This window comes from Argiope bruennichi, chromosome 8 (genome assembly GCF_947563725.1).
Source record: "Argiope bruennichi chromosome 8, qqArgBrue1.1, whole genome shotgun sequence".
Classification (NCBI taxonomy): domain Eukaryota; kingdom Metazoa; phylum Arthropoda; class Arachnida; order Araneae; family Araneidae; genus Argiope; species Argiope bruennichi.
Window position 1 is genome coordinate 122,903,145 of NC_079158.1, and position 15,478 is coordinate 122,918,622.

General features: G+C 24.3%; 1 protein-coding gene across 2 annotated transcripts in view; it reads left to right on the top strand.

Moving 5' to 3' along the window:
- LOC129981611 (hemicentin-1-like) overlaps window positions 1–15,478 on the top strand; it is a 108,762-nt gene that overhangs the window by 26,820 nt on the left and 66,464 nt on the right. For both annotated transcript variants that reach the window (XM_056092523.1, XM_056092522.1), the window contains exons 8-21: window positions 669–813; window positions 923–1,044; window positions 2,904–3,206; window positions 3,834–4,106; window positions 5,571–5,840; window positions 6,186–6,368; window positions 7,244–7,339; window positions 8,582–8,851; window positions 10,571–10,840; window positions 11,725–11,997; window positions 12,878–13,147; window positions 14,196–14,333; window positions 14,566–14,691; window positions 14,784–15,062. In XM_056092523.1, coding sequence (XP_055948498.1) covers window positions 669–813; window positions 923–1,044; window positions 2,904–3,206; window positions 3,834–4,106; window positions 5,571–5,840; window positions 6,186–6,368; window positions 7,244–7,339; window positions 8,582–8,851; window positions 10,571–10,840; window positions 11,725–11,997; window positions 12,878–13,147; window positions 14,196–14,333; window positions 14,566–14,691; window positions 14,784–15,062 — 3,018 coding nt within the window. The remainder of the gene's footprint in view (window positions 1–668; window positions 814–922; window positions 1,045–2,903; window positions 3,207–3,833; window positions 4,107–5,570; window positions 5,841–6,185; window positions 6,369–7,243; window positions 7,340–8,581; window positions 8,852–10,570; window positions 10,841–11,724; window positions 11,998–12,877; window positions 13,148–14,195; window positions 14,334–14,565; window positions 14,692–14,783; window positions 15,063–15,478) is intronic.

Sequence of the window (15,478 nt, forward strand, 5' to 3'; positions counted from 1 at the left end):
TTGTTAAAATTAAATTACTATCACATGTTCTGGATATGATATGAATAAAATGTTTTGTTTCCATCTATTTGTTTGGATCTATATCTTACTGTAACATTCTGTTTGTTTGTTTGTTTTAGAATATCATTAACAAAATTATATAATCCAATGATATATCTGTATAATTACTTTTACAAAACTTAAGAATCTTTTTATAAATTATTTACTTGAAATTCATCATTATTTATAATATACTTATGATCTGTATATTATTATTTATAAGAAAAGACCACCGTTATTTTGGTGTAAACTCTTCCACCTCTATTAAAATAAAAATGTTACAAATCTGTTATCAATTCAATGCTGTGATTTACATTTTGCAACTTACATGCAATCATTTAAAATTTGATATTTTTATTATATTTGATAGTTCTTCTTGAAAGTCTGCTTGTTTTGGTTTTGAAAGCTGTTGTCTTAACTCTAAATCACTCTTCCTGTTGCAATATTGTAAAATTCATATCTTTTAAGTATTTAGAGATTTAGCTGAATCTGATTTTTAATTGTCTTTTTATATGCAGTTAAAAAATATAGCCTATTTTCATAATGATAAAAATATGAAGATCTTTCAAATTCAACCATTGTAATCATTATAGATGTGATAGAATTTATTATTGATATCATTATTTTAGATGCACCAGAAGTAAGTACAAGACCATACATGACAGGGTATTATGAAGAAGACACAGATTTACGGTGTTATGTTCAATCGTTGGTACCATTTTCAGTTACATGGTTCAAGGAAGGTGTGCAAATAAGTCAGGAACAACGTTTTCCGTAAGCTTGATAAATTTTTTTTTATGTCAATTTAACTTTTATGTTCAAGTTTTTGTGATTCTTGAATCTATAAATAATCATTCACATAAACATACAATTTTTATTTTAGTCAAACATCAGAAGTTATTTTAACTGTACCAGAAGTCACAATGCTTTCAGAAGGTCTATATTCATGCAATGCTACTAATGTCGCTGGCCGAGATTCAAGTGTTATATTTCTTGATGTGAAGGGTAAGACATTTTTCTGAAGTTCAGCATAAACAGTTATTTTAAAAAGAAGGCATATTCATTTATAATGTAAAATTTCCAATAAAATTTAAGTTGTTTTGATTTCTGACTTTATCATATAAAGTCATTTGATATCATACCTTATTGCTAGCTATTTAATTCCCAAAAATATTACATCTTATCTACATTTTCTGTTTCTTTTATTCCTTTCCAATTTCTTATTCTTTTGACTACTTTATTTCATGCAGAAAACATTATTAGCATTAAAGCATTTATATGCTAATGTGGTATAGAATCAGTTTAGCTTTCTTAGAATTAAAATCAATTTTTTTAACATTCATAAAAATACATCATTTGTATATGATGTATCATTTGTATTGATACTATCATTTCATTGATAGTATCAATTCTAATTAATAAGCAAATATATTTATATATTTTTAATGATTGGTGTAAAATTTATTAATTACAAGAAAATCATTTCTGGAAAAATAATAGTATATATGTTTATGATTAATTAATTATGTCGCCATCCCTTAAAATATTAATATGTGTATAAATATGTATATGTTTGAAATTGAAATAATTTAAAGTTATTGAAATAATTTTAATTCATTATGAGTTTAAAATTTAAACTTAATTACATTATAAAGTTTATATATAATTATAAAAATTACATATAATTTCATTATAGGATTTTCCAAGCATTGTATGCTTTTTAGTCTTTAAAATGCAAAAGTCTGTCAAAACTTTAATGTGTTTAATAATCTAAAATGTAACATTTTGAAATTATTTCATTTTTATAATTGTATAACCATTTCATCTTTCTTTTCATTAATTATTTAAAATATTTTATATTTTTTTGCTTGCTGCGCAACAGCTAGAATTTATACCAAGTACATTGAATGCAGCAACATCATGCCACAGAGAGTTTTTTGTTTACTTTTTAATATTATATTGCTGTTCTTGGCTGGCACATATCAGCATATGGCAAGCACCACTTTTCATACATAACATTGCTACCATCATTGTTGATCAGAACAGAAGAAAAAATGAGTTTGTAACTTTGGGGGAAGAGGTCTGGATTATTTTATTTTATTTTGCAATATTTTCAAAGTAATTTAATTTTGAGTAATTAAATTACTTTTCATTGCTTATAATAATTATTATTTAATTGTAATTAATTTATAATTAAATAATATGAATAATTTTGTTTAATTATTTACAATATTATTTTATTATGAATAAAATATGCCTTCATATGATTTACAGTGTCATTATATTGAAATTTGTTCCTAATTTAAATAAAATATGTGTTTTTTTTACCTATGAATTATGGAAATCTATTACTTTGGAAAGTGACATATAATAAAATGTTTTGTTATTGCAATTTGTTGCAATAACACATGTCATCTGTTAATAATTTAATTTGTTTAATAAAATCTGTTTTTATAGATATTAAATTAAGATAAACAAAATTTTCTGGTTTTTGATAGTGGAGAGGTTAAGGTGCCCAAACTTTGCACTGTTAATGACTTTAATATGGCCCTGTTTATAGTTGATGCTATTTGTTGTCAAACTAATGAAAAGACTGTAAGCATTTTCATTGAAATAAATTTTAGAAGATTAAACAAATTATGTTCCTGTAAATATTTTTCAAAATCATATTAAATTGTTTAACTGAATTATGAATATTATCTTGAATTATTGTGGGGAATAAACTGAATGTTGAAATGAAGGATTTCCAAAATGTTGAAGAGTTTTAGAAATATTTCCTCAGAAGCATCCTGTTTTTAAAACTTTCATTTGGTTTTTAAACTATGATAAATTTATTTGAAAGTTGGTTTTCTTTATTTTTCCAGAACCTCCACCTTCTATAGCAAGTACTGGAAATGTTTCTGGTATTCTTGGACAAATTGCTGTTCTTCCCTGTGTCGTTGATAGTGTTGGTGATTATCAGGTAGAATGGAATAAACTTGTACCAGATGACGATAAATATGGATTTCTGAAAGCTATTCAAATACCAGATGATCCTAGATTAATCATACATTCTAATGATTCTCTTGTTATTAAAAATCTGACTCCCAATGATGAAGGGTGGTACAGATGCAGTGCTTCAAATGAAGGTGGTACTGCGCAAGAAAATATATATTTACATTCATATAGTAAGTAGTATTTTCTATATAGTAGTTGTAAATTTAATTCTCTTCTTTATTTTCTTTGGATATTATGTAATACTATATTTCAATGACATTATTGTTTATATGTATAACACAGGAGAACAAAAGTTTCTCTCTCCAATGACTTGCATTAAAAAGTCAGAATCTTTTTATCTGATCTCCATTATAGTGAAGAAATGTTTACAAAAGCATTGTGAAACTCCTCTTGATTACTTGTTGATTTTTTTTTTTAATTTTCATATTTTTAATTCAAAACACAAAATTATTTTAAAAATTTATAAACATATGCATTCTTTATTTACCATTAGAAATATTAAAATAATTATTCTTAAATTTTAAAATACATGTGATGCTTTTAATATTGTATATTTGTTTTTCCTTGCAATTTATGTAAATTGTATGATATTTTCCTTTTTCAAAGATCAAGCAAATTTTGTTTACTCATTTAATGTATAAGATTATGTGTGATGAAATTAATCTTGGGCCTTTTTTCTTGTATAATGAAAATTCAGAATACTTTTTGTCTTGAAAATAATGGTTTTATTCTGATATAATTACATTTATTATATGATATATGATGTTAAGTTTATAATGATTTTTATTTGCTTTTAGGTCCACCAAAGTTGTCTCTAAAACCCCCAGTCAAGAATTTTGTGTCTGGCAGCTATATTAATATAACTTGTCAGGCTGTTGGTTATCCTGTACCCAGCATTCGTTGGATCTGGAGTCCAGTTCATAATAATAATTTTGCAATTGGTCGAAGTAAAATCGAAGAAAAAAGTTTAATCATTCAGTCTGCTATTGCTGAAGATGAAGGTCGATATGATTGCATTGGGACAAATGCTGCAGGCTCTCAAGCAGCTAGTGCATTTTTGAATTACATAGGTATGTTTAAAAAATTTTGTGCTCTAATTTATTATATACAGTTTCCTTGACTTTCCTATCTTTGACTTATTTATTTACTCAAAAAAGAATATTTATTTTTTATGGCAACTTTTAATATTTAATCAAATTTTAAAATTTAAATAATATTTGTTGTTAAATAGTAATTAAAGATTCAGATATGTTATTTTATTTTTAATTTACATGTTTTCCACTGTCAAATGGAAATTATTAATTTCAACATGATCATCTTTTAAAAAATTTTAAGAGTTTTAATTTTACTTTATATATTTAATATAGGATGTTTATTTTCATTGATGCATTTCCATTTCATTTTGAATTTGATCAGAAAAAATATTCATAGAATTGTGCTCTTTATTTTATGAAAATTTGGAATTATAGTTCCATTTATATTTCTTCATAAAGATAAATAACGTTACTTTATTTAAAAAATTAAGATTTGGTAAGAATATATTTCTTGTCCTATGATTCTAATAATTTAGCAATAATTCATATAAAAAGCAAAAGAAAAAAAGAAAAGGAAAAGTTTTTATCTGCTCCTTATCTGACTTAAATTTTCTTATTCATAAAATTTTTAAGCTGTATATTAACTTTAAACAAAAATTTTGAAGTAAAGTTGAACATTTTTTTTTTTTTTGTTTAAGAGGATTTATTTATAAGTTTTTTTATAAGCTTCAGTTGCTATGCCTCAGTTCACCTTTAATTTAAGAAGAATAATTACTATCATAAATGCTATGATAGTAGCAAGAAATTTCCTGTATTTATTTCAAATTATTTTATTTCAAAGCATAGCTAAATATTTGATTTTATTAATAGAAGATGTGAAGTTGATAGAAAATTTCTATTATCTAAATATTTATATGGTATTTCTATGCCATATTCTTACCCGATTAATAATTTTAATGTTTAACTGATAATTTTATCTCCTTTTTTGTTGTTTTTTTCTCAACTGACTGTTATCGAAAGGCTTTTATTAATATAATGTGATTTCATTTTTTTTATTACTGATTATTTTCATTTCTTTTACATATATTTCATTGTTTTGTATAAATAATATTGTCATTTTAGTACATACTTTATAATCTTTAATATTACATTTTTTTTCAAGCATGTATCCTTACATTAAATTTTTAAAAAATACATTTGAATTTCTTTATTTGTAAATCTTTTTTGGTTGTTTGATTTTTATATAATTTTTCTGTTGTTTTCCAGTTAAATGTTGATTGTGTAAAATTCATACAAGACCACATTGTATGTATGATCTGTACATTGTAGTTAATTTCTCTTAGTTAAATTCTGGCTAATTCTCCATAATTATTTTATTATGTAGAATTACTAATTTGTAAATATTTTGGAATTGAATTTTATATTAATTAAGATATGATCATAATATCTTACATGTCATATGTTTTATAATCTTGTAATTTATTATCCATTTTGCTACAGAGATGCCATTAATTAGTCTACCTGTTCAGGAGCTAACTGTGAAGAATGGAGAACAAGCAACTCTGAGATGCATTGCTGAAGGTATTCCAGATCCCAAAGTTAGGTGGTACAAGGGTTCTGTGGAGATACAGCCACTATCATACATTCAAATTACTTCAGATGGATCTCTTTCGATATATGATGTGCAAGAAACAGATGCTGGTGAATATACTTGTGTTGCTGAAAATGAAGCAGGCACTGCAAATGAAACAATGGTCTTAAATGTTGGTTGTAAGTGTAACTTTACATTTTTTTATCTGTAATTTTTTATTGCTAAATTTATAAACTAAACTATATGTAAAAAAGACATTATTTGTTTCTAAATTAAAGAACTGAAAGGAAATAGTGAAAATTAAAGAAATATTTATGATCAGAAAATTTATTATCAGTATTTTCATTTTAGATTTATTAATTTTTTTTCCTTTTATATTCAATATTGTAAATTTTTCTTAGTTTTAAGTTACATGAACTTAAAATTGTAATCTTATATTTTGTTAAGGTTTTTATATTATATTTTTATTTATTATTTAATATTATATTTTAATTTCTATAATGATAATATTTTAATCATTTTAGCTAAGCCTTCCTTAATTAGACTACCTAGCTCTGCTTCAGTTGAAGTTCTGCAAAACATAACGATACCTTGCATTGCTACTGGAACTCCAGCTCCAGCCATTACATGGTTTTTTGAAAACAGAACTGTTGTTACTCAAAGTTCTAGAACATCTGTTAATCCTGAAGGAAGTCTCTTAATATTTCGTAAGTAGATGAAGTGTGATTAACATGCATTTGTTTATAACTTCATGCCTGATTTTATAAACCTATCTGAAAAATCAAACTACTTTCATTTGAATTAAAATAATATTTTTATAATGTATTTAGACTTATTTCTTTTTGCAGAAATTAATGTCTTTTATTCTATATATTAAAAATATTTAAAAAGTGCTTCAGAATGTTATAAATTACGAAATTTTGCATGCTGCATATTAAAAAAAAAATTCTAGGTCTTTTTTTTAACTGTTTGATATTGAGTATCACAATAAAATAAAATTGAATATTTATTTTTCTGTAAAAATGTTAATCAATCAGAAATGACAAATTTTATTGCTGTTATTTTAAATTTTCAATTATAGTTTGTATATTTTATTCATTTTTAAAAATCTACTTAATTTTTTTGTTAATATATATATATATGGAGAGAGAGAGAGGGGGAAAAAGAGAATAGATAGATTAGATAAAGTTATAACAAATATTATCTACAATATCCTATTATATTTCACAATTTTCCTTTTCAAATTGCTTAGCAATGTGAGTTTTAGTTTTTAAATTAATTTCTATTTTTTTAAATATTTAAAAAATTAAACTGAATCAAATTCAAGTGTTTTCTTTATATGATTTCATTGCATATTCTGTGTTTGAAATATTGAAATTAAAGTCTGGATGTATTCAGTTACTGATAAATTCATTATTTTGCTGTAAATTCTGTTGATATTACATCTAATTACTTTAAATCAGTTGTAAGTACTTTAAATTTTTTGAAATGGATTATTTGCTCTTTGTGTACTCTATATCAGAGTTCTTATTTTGTTATTGTTGTTGATTGTTCTTGTAACTATAATTCTTCCCTTTTTTAGAGGCTGATCCTTCACTTGTTGGTAAATACATTTGCGAAGCTGAAAATAAATTTGGAAAAGAAGAACAAGCTGTTAGTATTGTGTTAACAGGCATTAGTAAGTATAACAATAGATTTATTTACTTTTGAATTATTATTATTATTATTATTATTACATATATATAATTTTTATTCTTTCAGAAATAACATTTAGGTTAGAACTACTCTTTGTATTTTGGTCCATTATATAGAAAAATAAAAAAATAACTATAAAATAAATTTGTATAAACTGTCTAATTATTCATTTTTTAGACAATTCAGCCTGTTTTATTTTGATGAAAGCCATCTTTAAAATTATTTTTGTATTTTTCAATCTAATAATAAAAATCATATTTATTAGTGGATATTTAAATGACTTAGAAAACAAGGTACTTCATATGTATTGTTTTACATATCTTTGCCGAGAGATGTTGAGTCTTTTTGTTTTAAATTGAAAAATTTGATAAAATATATTCTTTTAATAAAGCCTTAAAACAGAACATTAATTTATATTTGGAAAAAAAGTAGTTATGCAGTGATTCAAATTGGAAAGATAATGTACTATATCACTTGGGAAATATATTTAAGAATTAAGTTTATACTGATTAAACTACAATTTATCTTGATTAAATTATAGTTTAAAATTTTGCTGGAAATTTTGTAATATGTCTATAATTCTAGAGCTCACTTTTAGCATTTAACTCCCCAATGTGAAGAATTTTTATTATTGGTATAAATTTATTTATAATAATAATAAAAATCCCTTCAGCTATTCTAATTATTATTTATGTTATTTTTCCTTCAGCTTTATCTAATTTCTTTTTTGAATGAATTTGGATGGAACTTTTCTACTTACTTTTAGAAAATGTTAGGGGTTTTTTTTCTATTGAAATAATTTTACATTTTTTTGAATAATTCCATTGAGACTAAATATCCATGTGCAGCTTTTAACATGTAAAAAATAGGAAGAAATTACATTTATTCAGAAAGGAATTTCAATTTAAGATTTGATGTAAATAGCAAAACATAACATTAGAACAAGGTTAAAGAAAGATTCGGCATTCTGGACACTTCTAAAAAAACAAAATTACTTCATTGTGCAAAAAAAAAAAAAAAAAAAAAAAAAAAACTGAAAATCTTTTTAATAATATTTATTTTATTAGTGTTGATTTGCATTGCAGTGCATGCATTGTTGTACAAATATAAGTTTTCATTTCATTTTATTTTCAAGTATGATTTAATTCTGTGCAGTTAGAAATATGTAAAATATCCTTTCATAGAAAAAATCATTTTAAAATGCTATTTTCTCCTATTCAATTAGAGAAACCTATTTTATCCCCATTAACTCCTACTGTTGCAATACCAAGAGGGGAGAAGAAGTCTATAGCTTGTGTTGTTTTGGATGGTAACCCCAAACCTGATATCATTTGGTTAAGAAATGGAAATCCTATTCAGAATGGTCTTGGCATTGAAATTCATGGTGGAAAACTGGAAATATTGAGAGCTGGTGAATTCCATGAGGCTAACTACACTTGTTTTGCAAGTAATATTGGAGGGAATGCAACTGAAGACATTTATATAAATATATTATGTAAGTAAATAATTTTCAAATCTCGTATATTTTAAATTTAAAATGCATTCTTGTTAACTTACTGATTTAGTCTTATTTTTTGAAATCTTTATAAAGAGTGGTTAGTGTCATGTTGTCATAAGTGTCATTTTAAAAAATTAATTATAAAATCCAAATTACCATTGCTAATAAACCTCCAATACTGTCCCTCTTTCTATTTGTTATATTTCTAATAATTAAAATTGTTTTTATAATTATCTGTGGGAGAAAATGATATTATTGATCAGATAGCATTTTGATTTTCTGAGACAGTTATAAATTTGTAATATTAGAATTCGTAATATTCTGTAAAAAATTAAATTTACTTAATTTTTATTACTTAAATTATTTAATCAATAAAATTTAATGTAAAGTATTTTTGTTGCATTTAAAGGTAAATCAAAGAAGTCTGAGAAAAATTTGCGAAAGTAGACAGTTATTTTGTAGATTATTATTTTATCAATAATAACTTTTAAGCTCAATAATATAATGCAAAGTAATTTTACTTCAATGTTACAAAATCTTTCTTATTATATTCTTCCTTTCCTGTACTATTGCTATCACTGAGTCAAAGATTCTATTAGCAATTATACTAAATATACAAAATGTTATTTCCCTTTTGAATCAATTGGAAAGTGGCTTATTCTTATCAAAAGTTTTTTTTTATTCAGTTCACTCTACTATCTAAATAATGATATTCTTTTCTATTGAACTATATAATTTTTGTCTTCTGAAAGCTATGATCTGCATCATAAAGAAGAGTTCAAGGATATTGAGACAAAAGTTGTATAGTACTTTCCAGCAAAAAAAACTAATTTCTACATCAATGCATCCTTAAATTTATTATTAACCAAAACATATTGTTATTAAATAGAATGGAATTTTAATAAAGCAATTACTGAATTTGATGAAGCTACCATATGTCAATTTTTTGGGTGCAAGAAAAGCAAACAGTTTCAAGAGATTATAAGTACTATACTTTAAACTTGTTGATAGCATCTGAATGCAGTCACATCAAGAATGAATTACTTTTGCCCTTCAAGACATCTGAGTTTTATTTTGATTGATTGTCATGATAATTACTTAGAAACTGAGGGTTTTGTTTTAACAGCCTTTACTGACTATAGCTTTATTCCATTTGTGAAAGTTATGTCCAAGCTTCAGAATAAAGGCAGTTCTACTTCATGCGAAAGAAAAAAGAAAGAGCGAAAACCCATGTACATACTTCTCTAGATAGGTTTCTTTGGCTTGTATTCATGGTAGCCCCCTAATGGAAAGAGGAGTTAATCCAATGATGAAAAAAATGTTATCTTACCTGCAGTTACTCCTGCTGATGTAAACTAAGAATTTGTTATGAATGAATGATATTTATCTTGTAGTTTTGCAGAATATTTAAAATTCAATAGTTATTTTATCAGTTATATTTTAAGATTACTCAAAATAACTTTTCAACTCATTTAGTAAGAATTTTAAAAGTCTGGTTTTAAAAGCAGAGATAAGTTAAATAGGAGCTTTAAAACAATCTTTTTAAAATTGTTTCATTAAATTTCCTCAAAATATTTTTAATTGTATTTTCTTCCAAATTTTCAATATTTTGTTGTTGTTTTTCTGCGGACTAGTACTTTTATTTTTTTTATATTCAAAAATAAATACGTGAAAATAAACTTAAATTCTATATTTTAGAAAAGTTATTATTTTCAGATGAACCAGAAATTTCAACAAGTGAAAATGATTTTGAAGCAGTTGAAGGTTCATCTGCAATTTTACCATGTGAAGTGAAAGGTGATCCAAAACCAGCAATCATATGGTTTAAAAATGGTATTGAGTTAATATCTGATAGAAATTTTGCAATAGAAAATGATGGAAGTTTGAAAATAAGAAATGTTGTTGAAAGTGATGAAGGTGAATATGTTTGTTCAGCAACTAATATTGTGGGAACATCTGATCAAGTGTTCAGACTTTCTGTGAAAGGTAAGTTTTCAATAACTATTTCTCTAAAATTATAGGAACTTGTTTTATTAAAATTTTGAAAAATATCAAAACTTTTTAAGCATACAAAATTGTTATATCCAACTTTATTATTACTGGATTGCATTATCCCATTGTTAGATCCAAATTTAAATATTTATCTTTTTTTGCCTTTGATTTTTCAAAAATATATTTGTGTTAATTTTTAATAATTTAACTTTTACCTATTCAATAGGTTTAACTTTTTGAAAAAAATTAGAATTTAATGCATTTTTATGCAATCTGCAATACATGGCTATGAAGAGAGGGTGACAATAGCATTCTTGATTCTATAACATAATTTGATCTACATTAGTTATGCATTTTATTTTCATTCTAATAATAGCAAAAATATCTCTTTTGACTTGTTGTTATTTTAAAATAGTAATATTTTATTTCTGTAACTTTTATTTCATTATAACTAAGGGTAGGCATAATACATTTTCTTGGAAATGTGGCTAGATTTCAGCATTTTTAGAGACAAATTTTATTATTTTTAAGATTGATTAATTTTCTTTTATGCAATAATTTTACCTCAAGCACTTTTTTTGTATAAATCACACTTATTTTACTTCTTTGTATTTAGTTTGGTACAAATAATGAAGTTTAGCTTCTTGTATTATCATTATTATTTCATGTCTGTGTCTTAATAGGAAATCATTCTTAGTTCATTTTTAAATGTTAATGAAAAAAGTAAAAAAATAATAATAATAATAATAATTAACAATTTAAAGTTTACCATATTACGTATTAATAGTCTAATTTGTATTTGTTTTTATGTTGTTTAAATTAAATATTTATTTTTTAGCTTTTTTTTATAACTGATTTTTCTTGTATCTTCTTTTTAGTTCCGCCTAAAGCTCTCCAACCTAATGGTCTTTCTTACAATATCACAGAAGGAGATATGATTACATTGCCTTGCAGTTTTTATGCTAAACCACCAGCACAGATTCTTTGGACTCGGATTACTAAACAAAACCTCCCCTCTGATTTAGGAAAGTACATTATGTATAATGGAAGTTTACTTTTGAAACCAACTTTTGACGATGCAGGTACATATATGTGCACTGCAAAAAATGAAGTTGGTGAAGCTCGGTCAGAACTAACTCTCAATGTGTTTGGTAAGTTTAAAATTTCACTATAGTCATTAATACCTTATTTTACTCTGAATATCAGCTTTTAGCATCATACAAATTTTTGATGCAAGAATATGCATGCAGTCAAAGGATAATTTGTACATAGTATTTGTTACTTTACATCATTTTGAATCTTTTATATCTTATTCTGATGTGTTTATGTATAATCTTCTTGAGTAGCATTGAATCTGCTGCTCAAGAAGTCTACTCTACTAATCAAATTTGACAGTGTCATTTTGATATTTTTCCCCATAACTAATAATATATTTTATACCATCTTAAAATTTGAAATATTTTTTCAATGATACTTATTTATTGTCATACAATTTTTTTATCTATTTATAATTAATTTTAGAAAATGCTTTTAATTTTATAACTCAATTATATATTGTTTGCAATGAAATTCAAACAGTTTCTATTGTTGCTACATTCTGGACTTTTCTATCATGTTGAGGATAATATTAGGAAGATAGGCTTATTTTTTCAGCCTAACATGATTTTTGTTTAAGGGCGTTTATAATAAAATATTTAAAATTTTTTCTAATTAAAATTAAGATTTATAAGTAAGAAATGAAAAAAAAAATTTAATTGCATTCATTTTTAAACCTTGCACTTTTAATGCTCCTTTCCTGTAATTTAATTGGGTGTGTAAACATATATTATCTGTCTTATAGTTCAAAAATGCTTTCTTATTATAAATGTTGAATTTTCTTGTTGAATCCAGAAATATTCGATTTTTTTATGATAATACATAAATTATAGGATTATTTTAATTTTTTTTTTTTATTTATTTATAGTATAGACTTTGACTTTTTCTACAAGATTATTTTAATATTATTTATGCAAATATTTATTCCTTTTCCAGTTCTTCCGTATGCAAATATAAAAGCTCCTGACACTATTGTTGCTTCCGTTGGAGATAAAATTGATTTGTACTGTGAAAATTCTGGCCATCCTGAGCCTGAAATCTCTTGGAAGAAAGACAATGTTAATTTAAATCCTTCTTCTTCTGTCTTTATCAGCAATGGAAATTTAAGCATTTATCCTGTTGACCAGTTTAGTGAAGGAGAATATAAATGCATTGCTGAAAATTTGATTGGAATTTCGTCTTCCAAAAAATACCTTACTGTTCATGGTAAGTCTATACAAAATCTATTCATCAACATTAATGGAATTTTTTGAAATGTCATTAATAGTAGAGCATGAAAGTTGCTAAAATGGAGCATGTTTGATTTCATGTTTGATACAGTATACATTAGGAGTATACAGTAATATCATTATAATTAGCAATTATAATGTATTATAATCAGTATACAGTAATGTATACATGATCATGTTTGATACAGTATACATTACTTTATATATATAATCCAGCCATGAGTAAAAAATTAGTTTAGTTGCAGAACTTTATTGATTTTTGATTTACTGTGATTTTGTACATAATTTTTAATTAGTTTTTTTTTAGCATAAATACATTTTTCCAAGCCACATAGCATATTTAAATTATCTATTTATCTTATTTTATTAAAAATAACCACTGATTCATACATGATATGTAAAATACTAATTTTCTATTAAAAAGTATTAGCATATTTCATTTTCATATGTTGTTATGAATTTGATTGAATCAAGTAAGGAACTGGAAGAATTATATTTATGTAAAATTATATATTGCCTTTTTTTTATAATTGTGTAAAAATATTTTTAATAAATAAAGACTTGTTTGTTGAGGTAATTCCATTTCTGTATACCTTTATCTTATGTTATTTCTCTTATAATTCTGTTGACAACCATCAATAAGATTTTTTTTAAAAAAATCAGGAAATTGTTTGAATAACTGTTTTTGCTTTATAGTCTGGAGAAAAAAATTTATATTATGAAGATGTTTAAAAATTAACTAAAAATAACAATATATTCATTTTTTAAAAGGCTGGTCAATAACTGCATTTTTAAATTTCCAGTTTAAAATGTGTTTGTGATTTTTTGTTAAAAAAAAACCTTCTTATTTAATTGTTTATCAAGTGACACAAGTTTAAATTAAATCTTCATTAAATAAGCTGTTATTTTATCAGCATTTATTTATTTTCATTTCATTGAAGAAAGACCTTTTTGTTTTTCTTCATTATGTATTTTATAAAAAAGTATTGCCATATCAGTAAGCCAACCCTATTTATTCTAAACAGAAACACCTAGAATTGTTTCGGAATATTCTTCGCCACCATTTATTACAGCTGTTGTTGGAGATAAACTTGATTTAATATGCAATTCTACTGGCTATCCTCTTCCTCAGATTTCTTGGAAAGAACCAAAGAATTTTGCTGGTGAGTGACAGGTTTAAAATTTATGTATAGAATAAATATTTGAGATAGAATCAAGCCTTATATTGATTTTTAGAAATATGAAATATTTCAGACAAAGGTATTTCTTTTGCATTGCTATTATATTATATTATATTGTTGGCATAATTTATTTATCAAAAACTTTTGGCTTGGTAAATTATTTCTTCTGAGCATAATTTCTAGTTTAATTATGTTACTTTATTTCCTTTTTTAGTTCACCATATTAAGAATAATATTCTTCACATACCATTCATTCAAGAGTCTGATGCTGGCATTTATACATGTACTGCTCAAAATGCTGTTGGTTTCGATTCAAAAGCTTTTAATTTATCAGTTCATGGTGAGATTCTAAAATCATACCTCTTTTTATGGTTGTTTTTAAATGAATAATTATAATCTTATTCTAATTACTTATTTTTTTTTATTTTTCAGCTCCTCCTGTTTTTACTTCAGATTCAGGCCTAGAACATGAATTAATCAGTGGTAAAGATATTATTCTAGATTGTTCTGTGTCTGCTGAACCACCTCCTAAAATTGAGTGGTATAAAAATGCTGAATTAATTATTGTTTTCTATCCTAATATTGAACTAAAAGATGACGGACAAAAACTCTTAATAACTAATATTAATGTTTCTGATGCTGGCCAGTATCTTTGCATTGCAAAAAATTCTGTTGGAGAAACCTCAAAACAGTTTCAGCTTAGTGTTTCTGGTAAGAATATTATGTTAATTGATATTTTATTGCTTTAAACCATGCTTTTATGATCTTAACATGTTATAATAGTTCTGACACAGTTATTTTTAATTTTACTATATAATAAATGTTTAAATATTCATACATAAAAATTTTGAATTATTTTATTAGGAAATTATTTAATTGTAATAGGATATTTAACTGTTTTGAAACAGAATTAATGAATGTTGAAATTTTTTTTAATTGCAATATTTCAATTCTTAATTTGAAAAGCTATTATCTAATTTGAAAAAAAAATTTTTTTTTAAATCTATGTGTCTTGAAAGGAGGAGGAAAATAGAAGTTATTTCTTATTGTTTAATATTAATGTACTTGATTACAGTAATTCAATTATTATTATTAATTCAATATTTTTATTACTTCTGTAGTGAGAG